The 23,651-nt window shown below is 42.8% G+C and overlaps 1 protein-coding gene across 1 annotated transcript in view; it reads left to right on the top strand.

Moving 5' to 3' along the window:
• Positions 1-20,940, top strand: part of PTPRT (protein tyrosine phosphatase receptor type T) — a 464,744-nt gene extending 443,804 nt beyond the window's left edge. The window contains exons 25-35 of the mRNA XM_072878971.1: positions 288-385; positions 2,179-2,295; positions 4,098-4,252; positions 6,729-6,864; positions 7,866-8,015; positions 10,968-11,141; positions 14,539-14,670; positions 17,772-17,897; positions 19,293-19,456; positions 20,029-20,164; positions 20,887-20,940. Of these exons, the coding sequence (XP_072735072.1) occupies positions 288-385; positions 2,179-2,295; positions 4,098-4,252; positions 6,729-6,864; positions 7,866-8,015; positions 10,968-11,141; positions 14,539-14,670; positions 17,772-17,897; positions 19,293-19,456; positions 20,029-20,164; positions 20,887-20,940 (1,442 nt within the window). The remainder of the gene's footprint in view (positions 1-287; positions 386-2,178; positions 2,296-4,097; positions 4,253-6,728; positions 6,865-7,865; positions 8,016-10,967; positions 11,142-14,538; positions 14,671-17,771; positions 17,898-19,292; positions 19,457-20,028; positions 20,165-20,886) is intronic.
• The last annotated feature ends 2,711 nt before the right edge of the window (positions 20,941-23,651 follow it).

Genomic DNA, 23,651 nt, shown 5'->3' with positions numbered 1-23,651 from the left:
CCATCACTTGTACGTGATTCCCTACTGGAGCCATCTCCACTATTTACAGTACAGCCATCACCTCTGTTTCCAGCGTGCTAGAACCTTAAACACCCCCTGCGAGGAAGTGTCTGATCTCCTAAAGACCTCCAGGCTGTTTGTGTCTGTAACCCTGAATCGCAGACGGATGCTCTGAAAGGGAGAGTAGGTTCCTGTGGGAACGGGGCAATGGCTGGGGAAAGCTGAAAACTGTTTTGGCATTTGATACACTCTCTTAAGATGTCCTTTTGTCTTTTCTCCTGCCCCAGGGCCAATGCAAGAGACAGTGAAGGATTTCTGGAGAATGATTTGGCAAGAAAACTCTGCAAGTGTTGTCATGGTCACCAACTTGGTGGAAGTGGGCAGGGTAAGGGTACCACTTTCCCAACATATAAAGCCACACCAGCGCTGGGTACAACACGGTGCTGCTGTTCAGGCGAGCTCAGCAAGTGAAATGCCTTTTGCTTACTGTAGTAAGGGAATGCATTAAGCCACTCTCAGTTTTTCTCTAAAATGCTAGATTTTGTAATACTTAGCTGCTTCCCTTCTAGACTAATAACGATCGTGTTCCTGGTGTAAGTCAGCTTTAGCAGAGTTATACAAATTTATGCTAGCTGAGAAGCTGTCTCCTTTTTCAGTACAGAAGGAAAAAAAGTACTTCTGTAATAATTATTCTTTATCTGTATAATCTGAATACTCCTCTACCCACAAAAATCTGGAGGGGCGAGAACATGTGACTGGTGTTCAAACTATCAAAATCGCTCTTTAAATGACAGTTCAAAGCCTAGAGTTTCCAATCACTTCAGAAGATCACTATTCCGTGGTGGTATGAGATTGTGCACAGCTGGATCCTGGGGCCGCCCAGCAGCGCTGGCCTCCTCAACACCAACCGCTTCACTCTCTTGGACTCAGATGAACCAGAAGTCCCTGTGTCGGCACAAGGCAATTGCGAAAGCCCACAACGGGAGCAAACGTGGATACCTTAAAAGGCGTAGGCTAGGCTTTAGGGAATAAGAAAACGGCACGTCTGGGGTGGTTTTCCCCTGCCCACTCCTGGTTGTCTCTGGTTTAGAGGCATTCTCAGCCAGAAACTGGAGCTCTTAAAAATTTTGTCCTGATGTTTGTCACCTTCCATTGCTTTGGTACTAAGAAAAATTTAAATGATAGTTTACTCACAGCCATTAGTAATTCAGCTGCTTTGCATTTGATTTCCTTTAGATCTCATGGTTGAATGCCAGCTGGTTCTGTTCATTTATTGTTATTTATTCTGTTGTACCTTCTACTGACACTTCAGTTTGAAATTAATGCCTCTGTGTAAAAAAAAAAAAACCAACAAAAAACCAAAACCCAACAACAACAAACCTACATTAATCATATTTAATATTTATAAAACCCCTTCCAATTATGACTGGAACTGGAACATGGAGCCTGCTTCGCAGTAGCTAATTGCTTCAGCTTTTAGGTGCTGTTCCACTCTTTCATGCTAAAGCATTTAATAACTTGATAGCCTTTGTTAGCTCAGATATCCCTTCTAGAGCTTCACAGCCTTGGCTTCAATCTCTGCTATTAGTTTTGCACATGGCTTCTAGAAGTGGCTAAGCTGGGGATATGTTTACATGATCAGGAGAATTCTTTCCTGAGCCTTAGCTGAGGCCTGTCAGAGCTGGTAAAATGTCAAATTTGTGTCCCCATCTGATAAGGAAAGCTTAGAGTCAAACATTTAATGTATCAACAAGTATCTTACAATCCTTTGAACTGAAATTCTTGGCTAAACAGAGAGAGTTCAGAATTACAGTAGCAATAGCAAGAGCATAGATTTTTGTAAAAAGGATGGTGGTAGTGACTGCCAGGTATTCTGTAAACCTCATATACAGTCAGGGCATGTATGGAAATTTAAGGAAGACTATCTTAAAGAAGAAGAGCCAAATGCATCCTTTTCATTTGTATTCACAAAAGAGGAAACTGAAAAAAATCCTCCCTGTGGTTTCTATATACGGTAAAGGAATTTTGATCTAATTTATACAGTTAATTTTGACAAGGTCTGTACATGAGAAGAAAGCCCAATTTGCGTTGGCTTCAGCTTGAAAGTGGAGTAAAATGTAGGTCAGCTCTGACTCAACTTCAGCTAGTTCCTCGCAATATTTTCTTTTTTCCCCTCAGGTAAAGTGTGTTCGATACTGGCCAGATGACACAGAGGTCTATGGAGATATTAAAGTCACTTTAATTGAGACAGAACCATTGGCAGAGTATGTCATACGCACTTTTACTGTGCAAAAGGTAAGGAAATACTCAATCAGCTGAAAGTTCGATACAACACTTAATTTGTGTTCAAAAATGTGAACTCTGGAAAACATATCCACAATGCTCTTGGAGATGGGAGCTGTTACTATTTGGACAGGTTTCACTTCAGAAACCTAAATTTTTGGAAGAGATTCCAATTTTGGACAAATTATTTTAAATGAACATCTTGGCCCCTCACTACAAGAGAGACATTGAGGGGCTGGAGCGTGTCCAGAGAAGGGCAACGAAGCTGGTGAAGGGTCTGGAGCACAAGGCTGATGGGGAGCGGCTGAGGGAACTGGGGTTGTTTAGTCTGGAGAAAATGAGACTCAGGGGAGACCTCATCGCTCTCTACAACTGCCTGAAAGGAGGTTATAGCGAGGTGGGTGCTGGTCTCTTCTCCCAAGTAACAAGCCATAGGACGAGAGGAAACGGCCTCAAGTTGCACCAGGGGAGGTTTAGATTGGATATTAGGAAAAAATCTCTTCACTGAAAGGGTTGTCAAGCACTGGAACAGGCTGCCCAGGGAAGTGGTTGAGTCACCATCCCTGGAGGTATTTAAAGGATGTGTAGATGACGTTCATTTATGAACAGCTTAGGGACGTGGTGTAGTGGTGGACTTGGCAGTGCTGGGTTAATGGTTGGACTTGATTATCTTAAAGGTCTTTTCCAACCTAAACAATTCTATGATTCTGTGTAGCCACAAAAGTAGAATCGACAGTGCATGAAGTTTAAATGCATCCAAAAGCCAGCAGGTAGCTGACGGTATGCCAGGAATAATAACTGTCGTGTTTCACAGTGGCAAATTACAGATGAAAAAAGGTATCAGTTAAAATGGATGCCAGGTAGGGTCCCCTTTCAACAGAAATAAAAATATAATAAAAGGCAAGATTTTTGTTACGTGTAATTAGAAATTGGAAGTCTAAGTGTCAGAGTATTCCAGGTCTGTCCAAATTACTCTCCAAACACTCAGTAAGTGGTTTTAAAGCTTTTCAAAAATTCCTGCTAAATGAACTTCAGCCACACTGGGAATATGGTTCCAGTTTTCTAATAGATCAGCTCCATATTTCATTAAATCACTGACAAACTTGGTAAGAAATGCTAATGCCAAAATCTGACAGGTTAGAGGACCTGCTGCTGGATTCCACCTACATTTCCTGTACAATAAAATGTCACAGCTAACTGACCGTCTGTGTTACCCTTTGCAGGGCATATACAAGTGGTGTCAGTTTTCATGTACCAATGACTTGGTCTCACCAGAAAGGCTGAGTGATGGGTCTGGGTACCAGTTTCTGCCCTTTTTACCACCAGCTGTAATCTCAGACTGAGATTTTTTGGCAGGAGATGGCAGAAAATCTACCGTTGCCTGGGGCATGACCACTCTGTAGGTGTTCATTCCCCAGGCTGTTATTTCAATGCCTCAAAAAGGATTTAAGAGTGACTTCTTGGCAGTTTGTGGCAATAACACCGAAGGAGGCTGGATAAGTGCAGCCATGGTATGCTGGGACTGAAGTCACCCTGTAAAGTTCGTAATCAGCTGGGTTTGAACTCTAAGACAACAAGTTTGAATTGGGAGCTGGCATTCACCTTCATAGTCCTCAGTTGTATGTTACCCACTTCATTTGTACTCAGAGTTCAGCTCGAAATCCCTTGGAGTGAAAAGCAGTGCAGGACACATTCCTGCGTATAATGAGAGCTAAATGCTTGTTCAGCCCTCTGTGTGCGGGAAAGGAGCAGTGATCACAATATGCTGATTGCAGTCTGATGGAAAAAAAATAGAGGCTGTGTTGTCTCCTCAGAAAGGCTACCATGAGATCCGAGAGATTCGGCAGTTCCACTTCACCAGCTGGCCAGACCACGGGGTTCCTTGCTATGCCACAGGCCTCCTGGGCTTCGTTCGTCAAGTGAAGTTTCTCAATCCCCCAGAAGCAGGACCCATTGTTGTGCACTGCAGGTATGCGAGCTCTTTGAGCCTTTCTTCCATCAGCTTTTTCAGCTTTTTTCCTTTTTCCTTCTCGTCCGGCAATAATCAACGACATTTTGCTTGGTTAAGAGTATAATTTGTGGGCCTCATGGGGAAACAAAGTGGAATTTGGTTTTCTTTTCTAAAGTGGCAGCTCTGGAGCTTAGCTGGCATGAACTGGAGATGATATAAATAGGTTAGAGAGGGCCATTTGAGTGTAGAAGACTCTCTGGTGCCCTCTACTCTTAGACACTCATAGCAGAGCTGGGAAAACAGTAAATATCTGGGACAGCCATTCCAGTCGTTATCTACAACCAACCTCACGTGGCAGAAGGGACAATGCCTACAAAAAGACAGGGCTGCCGACAGGGAATTTCAAAGCAACTTTGCTTTTCTTTACCCACATGCACTGCAGTTCAGCTTTGTGCCAGCATCAATAGTCTTGTCCGAAACGTTGGTCTGTCTTCCTGGGCCTGGGTGCCAGCCGTTGTGCATCTTGGCCGCCTCAAAGCCCAGGAGCTGGACTGGGAATGTCAGACTGAAAACCTGCCCAGTGCCTTCCAGCTAGTAAATAAAAGGGGAATGGCTGAGGAAACCTCGCTGCTTGGTTTACAGCTGTGAAAATTCAGACTGTTGAATCATGTGCTTGCTAACTCCCCGGCTGCTGCTGTTACTGGTGAGGGCTCTTCTGCACTGTTCTCTTCCAACTGAGCTTAAAGCCCTACTGTGCAAGGCACTATATGAATATGTAGGAGAGTGTCCCTGACACGAAGAACTAACAGTCTGAGGTGTGATCAGGCGTGCTGCTGGTGGTGGGAGAGCAGGCACGCACACGCAGACTGGCATCAGAGTTAGACAACTTCAAATGCAAGGAAAGACATTGCTGCAAAAACAGAGTTTGGGTTTGTAGCAGCTACTTCTGCAGTGCTCGGGCCGTAGCTCAGAGCACGTGGCCTGTAAAGGAGACGTGGCTGGAGCACAAGGCTAGAGAGCAGAGCTGGCGATCCCAAAATCTCACCTCTAATCAGTCCACAGGCAATTACCTCTAAGTGCCGTGCTATGTGATCAGGAAGAGAGAGAGAATGCATCCCACAACTACTTTAGAAAGGACAATCAATTCCATCTTCTCTGTTTTAAACAGTTTGGGGTTGGGGGGGTGTTTTGTTTTGTTGGGTTTTCTTAGCAAGAAATGAATCAGTTTTATAATAAAATACAGCTAAGCCTGAGGAGCTGGCAGAAGGGAATTCATTCAGAGCTCAGGGCCTGAATTTGCTACCTTGATGCCATGACGTGGGTCTGGCCCTGGAAGGAGTCTGAACCTGATTCATTGTCACCAAGAAAGCAAGGAGAAATTTTTCATCCTTCACATTTTAATGAATAAATGCCATTTCCTCTCCGTTATTTATCTGCTTTTGAATTTTAATGACTTGCTTTAAGTGGTAATTACCAAATTCTCCCTACTGATGCCTGGCTGGATAGTATCACTGTACGATATTTATGAAGTGCCAGGATCCTCTAAATATAGAAATGTTATAACTATTTGTTAAAATTCGGAAAAGCTGAGAGATAAAGGGAGAGGAAATGCCACTTATTCATTAAAATTCTGCAAATGAAAAATATCTTCTCTCTATTCAGCAGTTGATTAATCTGGTCAATTTATGGTCATTCATATCTTTCATTCATTGCTTTCGGCTCTGCTGGAGTTTTCATGCAACTGAAGTTTCCCTGATTTGAGCTGCGTTTTCCTTCTTCCTTCGGAGTAATGCGAAGAGACGTTCTCCTCTCTCTATCCTTCACACCTAAACAGCTTGGATGATTTCCCAGGAGGGAAGGAGGACACAATGACAACACAGTTTTGCAGGAGATGGTCCAATTCTCGCAAGCAGCGGGGGGCTCTAAACTGAAGGTTTTGAGTAGCCTCGAGCTCCTTTCTCTATAATTTTATAATCCACAACTTGAAATCACCCTCCTTGGGACCCAAACTCCTTCGGATTAAAAAGGAAAAAGAAATGTTTGAGGTGGAGGACTGAGCCCCTTTCTATCATGCCCACTTGAGTGTGCATGCCTTTTAAAGAGTCCCATGGAAGAAAATTTCTGGAATCGTGTCTATTTGCAACCTGGAGGCTGATCTCCCACATCCTGTATGATGAGAGCTGTGCAGGTGAACCGACCTGTAAAATCATAATGATTATTTTCATAGAGTAATTTTTTTGTTGATGTTGAAGAACACAAAGCTTTTTTTCCTGCTTACCTGGGTCCATTTCCCTTTCAAGAAATATTATTTCACCTTATTCTCTTAAATCCTAAACTAATCTAGCTACACGCAAAAATCAGCCCAATAGGGAGAGGGGAGCAGCTTCCAAGAGAAGACAGCTGTATCTGTGATGCAGTCATTTTCTCCTCCATAGAGCCCTGCTCTCCATGGTCCCTTGATCATGCAGATCCTCATGGTTTTTTCTTTTTTTAGTGCTGGGGCCGGGAGAACAGGGTGCTTTATTGCCATCGACATCATGCTTGACATGGCAGAGAATGAAGGCGTGGTGGATATATTTAACTGTGTGCGAGAGCTGCGATCCCAAAGGGTCAATTTGGTGCAGACGGAGGTAGGTGCCAGCAGGTCTCCTCTTACGATGTACTGCTTTTCTGCCAGCTTCTCCGCTCAACAGGAGCCCAGCAATTCGTTAAGTCAACACTTGCTTGCTCTGTGATGTGATTATACAGAACTTTTGGTGGCTAAATGTGTCCAGATGTGCACCGAACCACATTCACTGGCAGCTACTCCGGGCCTCGAAGACAGGAGGGCAAACCTTGAAGTTTAGGTCTTAGCATTGCTGATTAATTTTATTCTCATAGTAGAAAAAAGCTAGCTCCTGAATCCTCTCATGGCTCATTCATAGGTATACTGCAGACTCCAATAGTACCTAGTTTATATCAGTTGCAAGCTAAACAAATGAAACATCCTTGATTCAAGCTTTGGGTGCTGATTAAGCAAGCTGCTCCATCACGTGGCGTCTAACAGCTGCACAAACTTCTATGGAACTCTTATCCTGCTGCACAAGTTTTATTTATGTGCTTCAATGCCTTCCCCTCCTGAGGGACAGGACAATAGCCTGGAACAGAGAAGGGCTTTTAACTTCCTTGGATTTCTCATATTTAGTTCAGGGAAAGAACTTTACCTGGAATACCAAGAGTCCAGGGGTTTTGAAGAGACAGATGGAGCTGACCTGTTACTCCAGTTGTTTCTCTGGTGTTATCATAGGTCCAAAGCATAATCCATTCCTCGCCATTGCTTCCTGATTGTGAACACAAAACCTTTACACGCCGATTTCCTCCTCAGCCCACCCCCATTTTGTCCCACCGTTCCTGAGAGTGGTGACTTCCCATTTTACTTGTAAATTTGAAATGAATACATGAGACCTCACATTCAATGATGGATGAAATATGTTCACAAAGCTGTCACATAGCACACTGTGTAATTTGTCTCCACATGAAACAGAGCCAAATATGCATATCGGGCATGATTTAAGACAAAAAAAAAAAGCGTGATATTTCATTATTTGTATTGAAAATATGATTTTAATATCTTATCCCCTCCCCTCTGCAGGAGCAGTATGTATTTGTCCATGATGCCATTTTGGAGGCATGTCTCTGTGGCAACACGGCCATTCCAGTTTGTGAGTTCAGATCCGTATATTACAACATCAGCAGACTAGATCCACAGACCAATTCCAGCCAGATAAAAGATGAGTTTCAGGTAATTTCATATATCTCAGTCATTGCAGTTGGTGTATTGAAGGTATTTAATCAATTTCTGTGTGTTATTTTACGATTTCCAACAGAGCAGAGAAGGGGGAGACTGAGCCAAGGTCTGATTTCAGCTGATTTTTGTTGTTTTACTACTGGATCAGGCAGAGATTTGTTTTTGAGCATGGACTTTTCAGCCTTTGGCAAGGAAAAAATTTCCCCATCGCTTCAGTAGAGCAAGGGTACTAATTTTCACACATAATGTTGTACTTCTCATTTCAACAAATATTCTGTTGTTCTTTTTCTTCTGTAATTTATGCAGAAACATTTATGCCTCAAGGTCCCTTATTATCTGTTCGCGTGGCTCATATGCTGCTTCCAAGTCTTGACAATCAACTTGTTGATGCCCTTCCATACGAAGGAGAAAGTGAGCTCAGCGAGCGTTACTGTCTCTATACTAATTTTCAATTAACTGAATTCCTCAGTTCACTATGTGTGTTTTGCCAAGTACCTGGTGGTGGCAACTGAAATGACATGTAGTAAATCTCACAAGGGCTAGAGCAGCGCGGTTTGCCTGGGGCAAGCAATGAAATGGGGACCCCTCCACCTTTTGCTATCGCCATTGCTTATCCCACCCTAATAAATGGGCTTGGGACACACGAGCCACGAGCCCTGTGCAGTTGTGCCTCTTGCGCAGTAGGGAACTCACCCTGCAGAACAGTGAACTAAGCTTTCCAGTCTTACTCCCCATATATCTGTAAATCCCTTTAGGATTTTCAGCCAACACTGATGTATGGAAAAAACACAATATTGTGGACAATCTGGGGGAAGGTGGGTTTAACAGGAAAGAGAGAGAGACCTCTGCTATTTGTTAAGAGGCCGTTCTTCTTAGCGTTAAAAAGGTGGAGATTCCTTTAATTGTAGGAAACGTGTTTTCCCCCCTTTTCCCAGCAAAGTATTTTTTGCAGCAGGAGAATGTCTTTTGGGAGCCCTAGCCTGTCAGATGCCTCTTTTCCTCCCTCTGTACACAAAGGGAGAATGTGTGGTTTTTATCTGAAACTTTACAGAGAGTCATCAGGGTTGGTATAGTGAGATAAAGAATGTGGATTCCAACTGATGACAGTTCAATTAAAAAAAGATCTGGTTTTATCAAGTGATATCAGATCTGTAAAAGTGTTTCTGGTTCTGGATGCTTGGCATGAAGGAGCCAAAGCCTGACTTCATCAAATGCTGTTATGCTATTAAAAAAAAAAGTCACCGCTTGCTGGGCTTATTTTGTCATGATATGGGATGAGATTTGTCGCCTGTGTGCTTGTTCTTTTGAGCTGCCAGGGGCTGGCAACTCCTGTGGGAAGGAACTGTTCCACTGTACTTTGCATAAGAGGTTCGTTCTCTGTCTAGTTGTAGAATCTGTTTTTACAGGATTTTGGCTCAGAGCATTCTTCAGCCCTAATTGTCTGGATTTAATGCAAAAGATGGTATCTTTTGCTACAATCTTTATGAACCAGTTGATCTAACTGTAGATCTGTTGGTGCAGTTTGTATTATTTCGGTCCCACTGGCCCTCAGGTAAGGCTGAATGGATTTCTCATGCACTACATGTTGTCTGAACATGCAAAACGTCGTTCTGGAGAGTTTTTGTAATCTGAGTAAGTACAAAAGCAAGGGAGAGAGGGGAAGGACATAGAATGGACAGGGGTAGATCGCTAACAAGTCACCTGCCTAATTATCTGCACTGTCAGATCTGAGCTTTCATGTTGTTTCCCCAGCCAGACTACCTGCTTTCCATCTCTAGACAAAGGGACTTTTATGTAGAACCTGCGTAATTTAGAGCAACTATATTATCTCAGATTCTATACTTTGACATGTTGCTTGATCTTGGATTGTTTGACCCTCCGCTTTTCTCCATTCATAACCTCTCTGTGGCAGAAGTCAAGCTCTTTGTGAGAATTTTTGGCCCCTAAATATTTTGTGTTCCTCTGATGGCTGCAAAGGAATTCACTGTATGACTGCATGGGCTTTTCTCAGGAAGAGGACACATGACAAATGAAAGTAGAATGACATCAGATAGCCACTGGTCTACCATGACTTAAGCAACAGTGTTAAGATGCATTTACTTTGATTTGCTACTTTTGATCCCCGCTGACCAACCTGGACTGGTTTGTCAGGAGGCCTCCGCAATGGATAACACAAAAAATTAGATTTAAAGAAATACAGTCTGTCAAGCTGTGGGAAAGACAGATAACGGTAAAAGACTGACAGCAAGACCCCAGAGATAAGGTATGACTGTAAGTGAAGCATCCTATGTGTCACTCCAAAAGGAAAGTAGCAATCTAAATAATATGTGAAACAAATAGACTTTCCTGTTAAAAAAAAGCCCAACATTTTCTCTTAGGTTTTTATATGCATCGTTAAGATAAATCAATAGTTTGACTGAGGAATCACCAGAGGATTTGAACCCAGTCTGACCTGCTAGGTGAGCCAGGTCAATACTCAGGGTACTTCTGCACAGGGTCCACTTGAAGAGGGAGAAGGATGCATGCTTCCACCCTAGGGATGGTAGAAACACGAGGAGGTTTCATTCCGTGACTGGGTCAAAGCGGCAGCTTGTACCTGTGACAGCTATTTCCAACCTCTAGGAAAGAACAGAAGTGGTATCTAACTGCTGTGGGATTTTAGAGCTGGAAATTGTTGGAAGGTGCGTAGTGCCCTCAATTGATGCTGGAGCTTATGGTGTTCAGAAGAGCACCTCAGGACGATGTGCAAAATGCAATGTATTATAACAGCAACAAGCTCCTCAGTGCTCCTTCTTTTTCATTCTCTGGGATCGCAAAGGTCTGCTAGTCTAAGTACCTTTAAAATAAATGTCTTGTGCAGATGGCATCCTTCTTGGAAGTAAATTCAAAGACACTCAGCCTGCTTCTGTCTGTCTGTCTTTCCTTTCTTCCTTCCCTCCTTCACAGACTCTCAATATTGTGACACCGCGTGTTCGGCCAGAAGATTGCAGCATCGGTCTTTTGCCAAGGAACCATGACAAGAACCGCTGCATGGATGTGTTGCCCTTGGACCGGTGCCTGCCTTTCCTCATCTCCGTGGATGGTGAATCCAGTAACTACATCAATGCTGCACTCATGGATGTAAGCAGCACTGCGCTGTCCCCGTTCATCCCAGTCTGCATCGAGTTTATTTGTTCCCAGGATACTTTTCTGGGAGAAAGGGATCCAAAGCAGAAAACCTTTTATTACCTGTAGTTTCTGGGTCTGACATCTCCTAACTGGTCAAAGGCACAGAGAAGTGTGTCACCTAGACTATGATTATCACAATACCGTTGTAGTTCTGCCTCACATTGGTGGAAAATTTTTGACAATGAAGTTCATGAGCGTGCAGTCTGAGGATTTATCTTAGGCAGATGGACAAGTGGTGGGACAACTCTTCCCATACACTGGTTGTCGTATAACTTGGAAGAGAAATGTTCGCCAGGAGCTACCAGATCAGCTCTTTGAAAAGAATAGTTTGCAGTGTGGAGCGAGTGATTTATTTGAGTTTATGCAGTTAAGAATATGGGAGTACAGGGATCAGATGTGCAAAGTACTTTAAGGCTGAAGGACAGGAGTTAAGCTGATGTGAATCTGTCTGAAGGCATTTTCCCTTGCTTTGTTTATAGGCTAGAATCCCACAGCACAGGACATTTGTATGGGTGAATTATGTTGATGGTCTCTTTTTGCTGTGGTGCCTAACTGCCTTTGGACAGAGATGTCTTTAAAGCTGCTAATTATTGCAGTTGGAGTAGGTGTAAATATGATCCAGGGTGAAATGTCATCATTTTTTCCCCAGCGATGTTGGGGTTGGTCTTTTTTAATTTTGTCTGTTCTTTCAGTCTTTGGGGAACAGTGATACTACTGCATTTAAAAGGTTAAGTCAAATGGTCATAGAATTAATTTTAGATTTTTTTCAGAAAGACTGTGATGTTTTCAGTGCAAATATGCCTAAGGAAACTTTTTTTTTTTTTCTTTAAAGTGTGTTTTGTGCTTTGGCAAATCTGCAGAAGCACAATCAATTCTTCTCTAGTTTCTTAGGGACTGGGAATGTGTTTGCACATTTCAGCCCTCATTACCTCCAAGCACTTTGCTAATACTTGTATCCTTCCCCACAAAATTCCTGCTAATTAAAATTTTTTGTAGGAAAGGAGTTTTTCACCTGTCATTGAAATTTAGCCACTATGATGTTCCCTGGCTCTCCTTTATCCTTCCATAGAGGAATCAGCAGCTTTTATAAAAAAAAAATCGGAGAGGGGAACAGCCATAATTCCACATTTTCATAGGCATCCCTATGGAGGACAGACCTTGCAAATTCTTTCTTTTCCAGTAGCTTCATGTCTGCAGTCCTGTGCTGAGCATGGACGCTTATAAGAGATCATCCATCCCATATTGCCTTGAACTATCATTAGTTCTTTCATTATGTGAAGACAGGCACATGCTGGGGAATACTTGACAACACAGTTCCAGTGCTGATCATTTTATTTACAGATTTCTCATGTTTATCTCTTTTTTTAAACTTCTCCCCAAATCTTATTTGACTTGCAGCTTGCTCTGTGTATTGCGTGAAAGCTATAATGGAAGAAGTGCTAGAGCAGGAAGGGATGATGGTACACCTGGAATGGATTACAGCCTGGGTTTGGAATCATGAATTGTCCCAGGAAGGCAATCTGGCAGGCTGCTCTGGACTGTGTTCACCAAAATTGACCTTAGTTAATTCCCCTTTTGGGAATACAGCCAAAGGGCTGCTGCTGTCCACAGAGGGGAGCAATTCTCCCCCAGCAGATTTCGAGACTCCTGACCTTTCCTCTTCATGGCCTCTGGCCCTTTCAAGTAAACAGACCTTAGGATCTTTCCTATGAGAATCATTGGAAAGCCACGTTTGCATCTGCAAAACGGTTTGTTAAGAAGAAAGGTGAAATACTGTCCCTCACCTTCCCCTAAAGCAATTGAACATAATCCTTAGGCAAAGAGACTTTACGCTCATCTCTGAGTCAAGCCATACATAAGTGGTGATAGGTTTGTATTTAATGCATGGGGCTTGGAGAAAGGCATGAGCCCATGTCCTGTCCCTGTCGTCGTCGTTCCCCCAAGATCCTATACACATTCTCTTACGCGAGTAGTTAACATCTCTGTGTCACCTTCCCTTTAAAATTGGACTGTGAGCCTGGTTTCTCACCTGTAGCAAAGAAAACAGGTGGGCATGTTTCTTTTTTCTCCTAATGGCAAACCCCACGAACACATCTTACCTTCAGCCAACAGTTTAGCCAGTTATGCAATCTGCTGTGTTGGTGCACAATGAAAAAACATAGCAGAAACATTAGGATGTTCTTAAGTCTAATTAAGAGATAAGATTCACTATTTTATTTACCACTCTGTCGCCTCCGTTGGTCTTGTACGACATAGCTTTTGACCCATACTGGTGCTCCTAGGTTTGAAATACAGAGTAGGGAGAAATACGAAAATCCACTCCAAGACTGATCATTTCCCAAGAAATCATTTCCTTTTCTTTCTCTCTACTTCATGACCCATCACCCTCCTCGCCCATGCACGCTCAGAAGCTGCACAGCACCTTCTCCCCCTCCCAGCATCGTCTGCTCAGCACTTCCACCCACATCTGACTCAGATGGAGGAGAAGAGGCAAGCCCCCACAACTGCCATCTTAATACTTCGGGGTTTTATTTATTTCTTTACTTTAAATCCAAAATCTTAACTTTTTTTTTTTTTTTTCTTGGTAACCCAGAAATACTGTGCCTTTTGATTCAAGTCTGCTTCACAGATGTACAGCACAAAGGACTGTGCAGCTTGGAGGCTCATCTAAGCCTGCCGTGGTTGGAAAGCGATAAAGTTTTGAGCTTGTACCCTTTCATCTCAAAGTGCCTCACAACCATTCATTCACGCAGCCCTGCAGAGGTTAGGAGCGCAGTTCCTCCCCTTCGTGGTTAGGGAGATTGAGGTCAGAGGGCTTTTTTGAGGTAAAAGAATAGCATCAGAAATTAAATGCCAGTGTTGCAGGCTCTGAATATTGCCCCACAAGCTCTTAAAGGATGGCTGGGATCCAAACATGCCACCTCTGTAGCACTACATCACCAGGGAGCAGTAGCCGACGGGGAGGCTAATCCCTGCTGTAGTTCCTGGAGTCCATTGCAGCAAAAAGGATAGCATTTGCTTCCAGCTGTTTTATTTCCAATTATTAATATTACTGGTAGTAGTAGTAGTAATAGTCGAATTAATATTATTTGCTGAGTCTCAAAATATAAATAATTGATTTGGGTAATCTCTGCTCTTGTGACACTTTAATGAAATGTCTTCATTGGGAGCAAAAGAATCCCATTATGAGACATTCATTCATTGCAGAGCGATAACAAGGAGAAGGATATGTGATTTGTATAATCTGGTTAAATGGCTCAGATTGCCTAGCCATAGCCTCCTGGGTATAATATTCGTTTGAATAAAAGTTGATTGAATTTTTTTTTAACTAATCTTATTCTTTTGTTAGAGCCACAAGCAACCTGCTGCCTTTATTGTAACCCAACACCCTTTGCCCAACACCATAGCAGACTTCTGGAGGCTGGTGTTTGATTATAACTGCTCCTCTGTTGTGATGCTGAATGAGATGGATGCAGCACAGGTAAGTCATTTTTCATCATTTCTGTCATGTAACTTTCTTCTCAAGTCCAGATGGTTTTAAGAGCATTTCTGCTGCCATTTTCTTCTGCCCCCCCACCCCACCCCAATAAATAAATGAAGGGGAACTAGGAAGTAATAGGTAATATTTTGGGGTATAATGAAGGATAAGTCCACGTGCTTGGCTCCTTCTAAGGCAGCTAATTCTTCCTGCAGTTAACAGGGATTAGATATCTAAATACGGTTGGTTTGTGGACCTAAATCTTCCTCCCAAACCTGCTTTCTTCCCTTTCTTATTTTTGCCTTTAGTTCAGAGAAATGTTCCCTACCACAGCCCAAGCATGCTTCATGCTTGCCTGTTCACGGGGCATTTCCAGAAGAATATAACCAAGAGAGATGCTGAAATCATTCGAAGGATCTTTTGCCTGAGATTTCCAATGCAATTCTGTAGTACTGAAAAGTGTGGTTTGCGCAGATTCTGCAGAAGCACGTTGTGCTGTGTATTTTTTTTTTTCTTTCCGGTGTCATGTGCAAGTTGGTTTCTTGGCTGCTAAACACATCATTATTTTCAGGAGTTGAGCTTGCCAGGGGAGGAGCCGCTGCAGTTCCTCCTGTACTAGCGTTTCCAGCCACCTTGCTGATGAGTGGCAGAAGATAACAGCTTTCAAAAAGGCGTAATCATGCAATTTGTGTGAAGAGTACATCTGGCATGGCTAATTCACCCATTACAGCACTTGTTAAACAAGAGGAGAGGAGCCCTCAAGTAGTTGGTACTTCATGGATTAATTTTTCATTTGTCTCTTCACTGTCTTCAAAATCTTACCACACTCGAAGGCAGTGAGATTATTGGTCTCTTTTTTTGATGGTAATGGAGAAACCAATCACCCCGTTCGCTGAGGGGATCTCCCTTCAGGGTGAACGCTATGGGGTGGATTTCATTTCCAGCCGCAGTAAGAGCTCTGCTCAGAAGTGGGCTCTCTTGGTGTCCCGCGGAGTCCCACCACCGTGCGAGGAACTGGAGGTTCTGTGCATTTGCTGCCTCCTGTCCGATTCACCCAGCCTGATTCTGCATCTTGGCATCAACTCCAGAGGTGGATTTCATCTTTGCCTTTTTTTCTGACACTTCAAAGGGAAACACAGCTTTTTCTGGAAATTACACACTTTCTCATGCTTCGTTCTTGGAAAACACAAACCTATCAGCTTCAGCCAGTGTTATTCTTGTGATTATCTTTCTGCACAAGACTTTACCTGCTTTGTTTTTTCCCTAGCAAAGTTCTGTTTTTATGAGGTAGGCTGTAGGCTCAGAAAAGGAGATCTGGCAATACGTAAAATCACTTTGTCAGTTATTCTAGTACAGTGTCACCTAGCTCGAGTCTGCAGCCAATGCCAAAAACACCCAGCTAGCACTGGAAGTTAAGGATGATTTTAAAGTTTGTATCTTACGAGCTTTCAAGGCAAGGTGTGACAGTTTGATACCAGTTCTCAAAGTGAGGCTTCTGAAAAGGAAACTTAACAATGTTGTGCTTGCACTGTCATTGTTTGACAATGTTGTAATTATCTAGCTCTTCGTCATTGCCTAATCCAAGCGCTGTACCCCAAGCACTACAGAACCGTCAGCGTACAGTTGCCTGCAGATACCGTATTTGTGTACATGAGCAGGCTGTGTTACTCATCTCCATGAGTAGAACACAAATGCAAAAATTGCTGATACAACAGCTGTGCCTGAACTGTAGAGAGGAAAAGAGTTAAAATAAATGGGTAAGTGAGTCTTTAATCCACTATTAAGTGCAAATAAGACCATGTGGAGGTCAGAGAACATAACAGACCATTTTAAGTACTGTATATACATATACATTTGGGTAGATGGCTATTCACATCTATGAAAAGCAAATTTTTAATATTAAGGAAAGGTTTAATCTTTTTCTTCTTTCCAATGCACCTTGAGGTTGTTTCCTAAAGCACCTGCTCAGCCCAAATCTCCTTGCCTATCGGACAAATGCTTTGAGAAGGGATCTGTAGGCTGCTTGAATGTCTGAATGAAGAGTAAAGACAACCTTCAAAGGAGGACTTCCTTATGTGGTCTTGGCTGGCTTGCTTAATCTTGAAAAACTAACAAGGGCAAAGATGCATAAGATTGCATGAATATCCCACCCAATTTCAATCCTGTATGATCAAAGGAATAACAGGAATACAGAATTAATGCAGTAGCATGCACACACTTGACGTTATTACTGGCAATGATTGAACTTGAAAAGCTTGAGATCAAGTTCAAATGAGCATCTGGGGGTTTCAAAACTTCTAAAAAATTACACTTGAAAATAGGAAGAAAAAACCAGAAATACAGTCTCAGCAGAAACTGCTAATGAGATCTCATGGAAAAATATTTTCTCGCCATGATCCATTTCCGGATGGATTTGAAATACTTAGATTGTAATTTGTGTGGATAGGATTTTTTTTGTACTTTCAACTCAGTAATATCAGCATAAGAAAAAAGACTTCCAACGTGCTTCACAAACTTCAGAGATTCAGTTGTGGTTCACCCTGAAATTGGAGTTGCTCTCGTTGCTCTCAGAGCAAACTCATTCTCCCTCCCCTGCTCACTGGTAGAGTCAGAAAGCTAAAAAGTTCATCTTACAGAAAAAAGAAGTTCCACTTTGCCTGAATTAAGATTAATTTTCTTGGTGCAGGTACTGTTTCCTCATTAACACCAAACCTCTGTGGTTCCTATTAAATTTACCTACAGACACTAATCTTTTAATGTTCATTTTAAATCTATACCCCTACAGAAGCTTCATTTGTCAGCCACCTTTTCTGCACCTTCAGACCCTGGAATTCAATCAGTTACAAATTGTGTTCATACAAAAAAAAAGGGGGGGGGTGTGGGGTGTGGGTCAAGCTTCTAAAATATATTTCTTTTTTTCTTCATATTCATGATATAAAAAACTTTTACTGAGATAGAAGGAGGTCTTCTCTGGGCAAATACATGTAATACAAGATTGGTTATGGATTTTGAGCTGGTTATAAATTCGAAAGGAAAGAAGACTGAACATGCATTTCCTTGTTAGTAGTTAAGGTGCTTTCTGTTTGTTTTGGTGTTTTCTCCAGCTCTGCATGCAGTACTGGCCGGAGAAGACATCCTGTTGTTATGGCCCAATTCAAGTAGAGTTTGTTTCAGCAGACATTGATGAAGACATCATCAACCGGTTATTCCGGATCTGCAACATGGCCAGGGTAAGATCAGTGAAATACCCGTTTCCCTATTTATTCTCAAAAATATGTTTTAGCATGAGGAAGAGGCAGAAGCAAGACTTATGGTTTAGAGATGCTGAATCTCTCACCTAGGAACAAAATTCCACTGCAGAATTTAGTAGCTATTTCCTTTAATTAACATTTAATTGCATCAGTCTGTATTGGTAAAAGGCTCTTGGCTGAAATTAGAAAGTGGATGATATGAGCTGAAAATCTGTATTTAAATGGAATGCAATTTTCTATGTATATTTAAGAACAATTAATCACTTAGTAGCCAATATAAAACCATCAGTATCGTAGGAAATAAACTGGGATAGCATCAGCAGCTCTCCATCTGTCAACTACTATGCGGTGTCTCTGAAGACAGATGCAATGTCTGCTGGCTAGACTGGGATTCCCGTTTGCCACTGTTTTTCCTATAAATAAGCAACTGCCACTTCTGTAAGCAACTCTTCGTCTGTATCCCTCAGCCCCAGGACAGCTGAAATGATAGAAACAAAGTTTATCTGCACACTGGACCCTGGCAGTGCAACTTCAGGGCTGCAGGGAGGGGTTTCAGTAGAGGATTTTTCTCTCATTGGTTGTTTCCCAGATTGATTATGTCTCCTTTTTTGTTCCTTTTTCATTTTTTCTAATCAGAAGTTGAAACAGGCTCCACAAATTACATTTCCATGCTGTTTAACACATCAATCTCTGATTGTGTGGTCAGAGTCTGTGCAGCGATTCAGCGATGGCATTGCAGAGTGAACCTTGTGGTCCAACTACACGAATTGATAAAACAGTTAGATGTTCACCTTCCTGTATGCCAGGCCAACTGCCTCTGAACCAGGGACAGCCTGGAAGTCATATAGCTGATAAGAGTAAGGCTCTGTGACCCTCAGGATGAAGCTGGCCCGTAAATGCGTGGCTGGCAGGGTGGAGGCTGTGAACTTGCAGCTCTGCACCCATCTGTGTTCAACACCAATGGCTGCTGCTAAAATCTTTATGAGGATCCTTTCCTGCCACAGTCCCGGAGATTTTTTGAGGGACTTCTTTGCCTTTAGTTCTTATGGCACAACTAACCTCCAGCACAGGCTACCAGGATTTGGTCTATTCGTACGGTTTGATGAGACTTTATTCTCTACTGAAAACAAAACAAGGGATCCTAAGCACCTAGTTTCTGCCTGGCTCTGTAATATCTGAGGTCATCATTGTTATCCAGATTACCGAAAAATCCTTGTTTCCCCGCTATATCAGGTATTCAGAGTGGAGGATGTTATCATTGATGATATCAGATTCAGAGGAGAAGATGCCATGTAACCTGTGCCCCCTGCTTTACCCTGTCTCTCTGCTTCCTGCCCCGTTCCATTTAGCATCTTGAAATGCTCTTTGTTTTAGCCCCAGGATGGATATCGCATAGTTCAGCACCTGCAGTACATTGGCTGGCCAGCATACAGGGACACCCCTCCTTCCAAACGCTCCCTCCTGAAGGTGGTCCGAAGGTTGGAGAAGTGGCAGGAACAGTACGATGGGAGAGACGGACGCACCGTTGTCCACTGCCTGTAAGTAGGACTGGAAAATGTCTGTAACCTCACGAAATGCTGTCTGAAGATCACCAATTATGGATCTGGAAATTTGGTGGTTTGCCAGGCTTAAGCTGGGGAAAATGAAGTTAAATTACATTTGTAATACACTTCAAGTTGAATATTGTGCTACATTATAGCATCCTGGCCCAGAGATTTTACTGATTGCGGTGAGGAGTAGCTGAAAAAGCTCTGCTGCTTTCTGTTGTGTAGGTAGGTCTCACGATTGGAGCCCAGACACGGCCGAAGCAGCACTGCCACGTGTCCGGCTCCCACCACGGGGCTGCTGTGAGCCCCAGAGCAGTGAGGAGCAGCGCTGCAGTCCCTGGGGCTTCCCTGCCCACTGCTGCTGGGGATCGGCTTAGCCCTTCCACCCGTCTCCTGCCATGCAGGTCTCCGCTTCCACAAACACTTGAATGGCCTTAACCAGTCCTTACGTTACAGACCTTTCTTAGTGTATGTGGCGTGTGAGCTGTTGTGTAGGCAGTGCTTTCCTCCGTTCCCTCGGCCTTGCCTGGCTTCATGTGTTGCCTCTTTTCTTCTGCGCCCAGGAACGGCGGGGGACGCAGTGGCACCTTCTGTGCCATCTGCAGCGTGTGTGAAATGATTCAACAGCAAAATATCATTGATGTGTTCCACATAGTGAAAACGTTACGGAACAACAAATCCAACATGGTGGAGTCACTGGTAAGCTTTTTTTTCCTGCTCCTTACCCTACCCAGCATACGCAGGGGGAATTTTAGGATGGGTAGAAAAATTCTATGGCTTAGCTCAGTATGAATAGAAACAATCATAATGTAAAGCCATCAGAATTAAAACCAGTCCCATTTTAGCACGTGCAATGAATCCTCTGGTCCCATTGCTTCTCTCCTTGAGCAGAGAGGGAACAGCTGCCCTGGCAACGTGATGAACAATGTCTCCCACACCTAGCTACCTCCAGGAGGTTAAAACCCAAGTAGCTGTCTCCATGGCCATGAGGAGGGAGTGGGATTTGTCCTCCTATGCATGCGTACAGCCCGGTGCTTAATGCTGTGACATGCCTTGAAACCGGGAAGGGAGAACAGTCCGAACCCCAGGCCTTGCTCCCTGCCACCGAAGAGATTAAACTGTCCTGAATTCAATCATCTCGATCGATTGCACTGAATTCTTTCCTCAAAAGCAGTGAGGACATGAAGCAAATAATGAATAGTCCATACTGTGGCTGACTCTCTGAGTGTTTTTCTCTTTCATTGACAATACCATCTCTTAGTAACGCTTGTTCAGGATCACATAGAAATACAACTAATGCTTGCCCGGTCCTGCCAAACGGTATAAGAAAGAGGGAGGAGGCATTTTTGGCAGCTTGTAGAATGAGGCTCTGAAGAATTTACCCGTATCCTGATGTCACTGATTTCTGTTCTCTCTTTCAGGAACAGTATAAATTTGTATACGAGGTTGCACTGGAATACTTGAGTTCCTTTTAGCCCAGTGGAGGGAGGGGAGCCTCCGAAATGCCAGACCCCAGTCCTGGCAGACGCTTCTCCCCTCTCCCGCACTGGAAGGCAGTAACAAGTGTGGGAAGGAAAACCTCTCCTTCCCGGAGCAAGAGACTGAGATTGCACAGACCTCGCTGGGAGGAGGAGATGATGCCTGTGTTTGCTGCTGCCTGCTTTCTATCAGAACATCTACTGCTTCTTAAATAACCTACTGTAAACATTAGCAAAACGGGAGACAGGCTGAAAGACCGGACTTTCTAATCCCCTCTGACTTCTTCTCTCCTCTTTTGGATTGTATTTTTGCTCTCCTGGCTGCAGAGTGGGGAAAGAATGAAACCCTTAGGAAATGCTCTTTTAAATGTCTCCTTTTGAATTTATAATTTTGTTCTCAAATCCCAGTCTTTAATTTCTGAATTTCATGCAGCAGTCATTTGGGAAAAATGAGATAGCCATAGGGGATCTATGAAATGTTTCATTACAGTTTGTCTACCTTATCTGTTCCCTTTTATTTGTTTTTCCAAATGAAAAGGCCAACACAAAAATCCCCGCTGGAATTCTCTTTCCATATGTAGTCCCTTTTAGCCTGAAAATAGATGGTGGAGATGAGAAGCTGTTCATGGATTCACTGCCTCGGCTTCTGCACAAATGTTTCCTCCCGGTTTCTGCTAGACTCCCAAGGCTGTGCATGAACTGGTTACATCTCTCTGGTCTGTGTTTGTTTCAGTGCTGGTGAAGCCATACCCTTAATGAGTTTCCCAGCCACTTGAACCTTAAGGTTAAATATTTGCATCAAACAAATTGCATTTGTCTTGCAACTTTTGGTAACTTTGTTACCATATTTTTCAAGTATTTGCTGGGGTGCAGTGTGTCTTTGAAAAACAGGGTATAAAGTAGGTATTATTGATCATATACTATGTATTATTATTTTTTATTTATTATTTGTATTGCTGTAGAACTTAGGACCCCTAGTCATGACAGGATGCTGCTGAACTAGGCACTGTGCAAACAGAGAACAAAGAAGGCTCCTGCTCAAGAGCTTAAAATCTGAAGCTTAAAATTGGGTTTGCTCAAGATTTCCTCACTATTTCCAAACTGTTGTACAGTCAGATGTAGTTGAGTGATGTGTTCAGATTTCCAGGCCCTACAAGCTTCAAAATGATAACCCATCCAAGCTGTAGGAAAGGTGGTGTACATACACAGAAGCCTATTCTGACATGTGTTAAGAAAGTGTTAGACCAGCACAGCAACTTTCCTTCTTAAGCAAAACAGCTTTTGTTTTGTTCTGCAAAAACGCCTGTGCAACTCTCCTTCTTTGAAACAAACACCAGATGTGTTTTGCCGTGGTTCTGCATCTCACTCTGACTTCTTAGCAGCTAAGAAATTGCTTTTCTGAAAGAGTATGTTTAAATAGTTAATTATGAAGGTCTAGAGGGTAATCTTGGAGAAAAAAAATAATTGAATGAACAAGGCCTTACAGTATTCAGTATTTCAATTTAGCCATTTATTTATCTTGAGGGTGCGGGGATACAAGGTTGCTCTTTGTGTAAATTAGATTCTGGGAGATGTAGGTTTCTTCAAATACAGACTTGCTAAAAGATAGACTGAAGGTAAGAGTTTAAGGAAACTCTACTTTCTTACCACCCTGTAGTTTTCCACCCTCAGGTAAATACTCAGACTGTGCTGGGAGCTCTGTCATGTCAATGCCAGGCATAGAGCATGCCAGAAGTTCAAAAAACTTTGCTAATTCTGTATGTAAATTCAAAAGGCACCTCTGCTTCATGGTCATTCTTTTTTCAATAGTCATACCTTTGCCTTGACAATGAAGGATGAAAATTAACTCTGATAAAAGCAACTCTTGACTCAAACATACCAGTATCTAACCAAATAGTTATCGTCTCTACCAGGACCTGCAACAGTCTAAGGAAGGATACTTGCAACAGCAATAATCCTCTTCCTGCGAAGCAGAGGAGAGGCTTGCACAGGAATCTGAGCTGCCTAGCTCATAGTCTTTGCAAGGAGCTTTGGATTCTCGGCTTGTTCCAAGTGAATATCATGAAGGTCTTAAATGAGCTTGAACCACATTGTCCTTGATGTAGGCAGTGTGCCATAAAGTATCGGTGAGAACCCCCTCACAGGTGCCTCTGCTGTGTTTCTAGTTGGTCTTCTCTGTTGTCTGCTAGGAATCACAAAATCACCTTTAGTTCTTATGGGAGCTGTAGGTGAATGTCTGGTGTCTCATGAAACAAACTACTAGTTTTAATTTTTTTTTTTCCTTTTGCCACTAAGCAAAACAATTCTGCAGAAAATAGAAGACAAAGCAAAACTATGAGAGAAAAAGGAGAAGGAAGGCATAATATTAGTGTTTTGATTACAGGTGGCTTGCTGTAACAGTGTAGGTCAGGAGTTGGAGCCGTTAGCAAAGAAGAGGGAAGAGGGAATCCTGATCCCAGAAGGGGATTTTTCAACAACTGCCTAGGTGGGAAGAAACTACAAGTCAGGAAAGCGTTCGTGACTTTGCTAACAGCAGAAAGCCAGAGGGGAGGGAATCACTCCCTGGAGATACTATGGAAATATTAATTAGTATTTAGCATTCTGTTAATTTTACATGGAAACTGGCGTAGCGATAGGTCCCCATCGTGAGTTACCGAAGGACTAGTGCAAGCACTGAGGGTGACAGCCAGGATGAAAGGAATAGAGAG

The sequence above is a fragment of the Ciconia boyciana genome, chromosome 14 (assembly GCF_034638445.1).
Source record: "Ciconia boyciana chromosome 14, ASM3463844v1, whole genome shotgun sequence".
NCBI classification, from domain to species: domain Eukaryota; kingdom Metazoa; phylum Chordata; class Aves; order Ciconiiformes; family Ciconiidae; genus Ciconia; species Ciconia boyciana.
The sequence above is the reverse complement of the archived record's forward strand: the minus strand, read 5'-3'. Positions and strand labels throughout refer to the sequence as shown.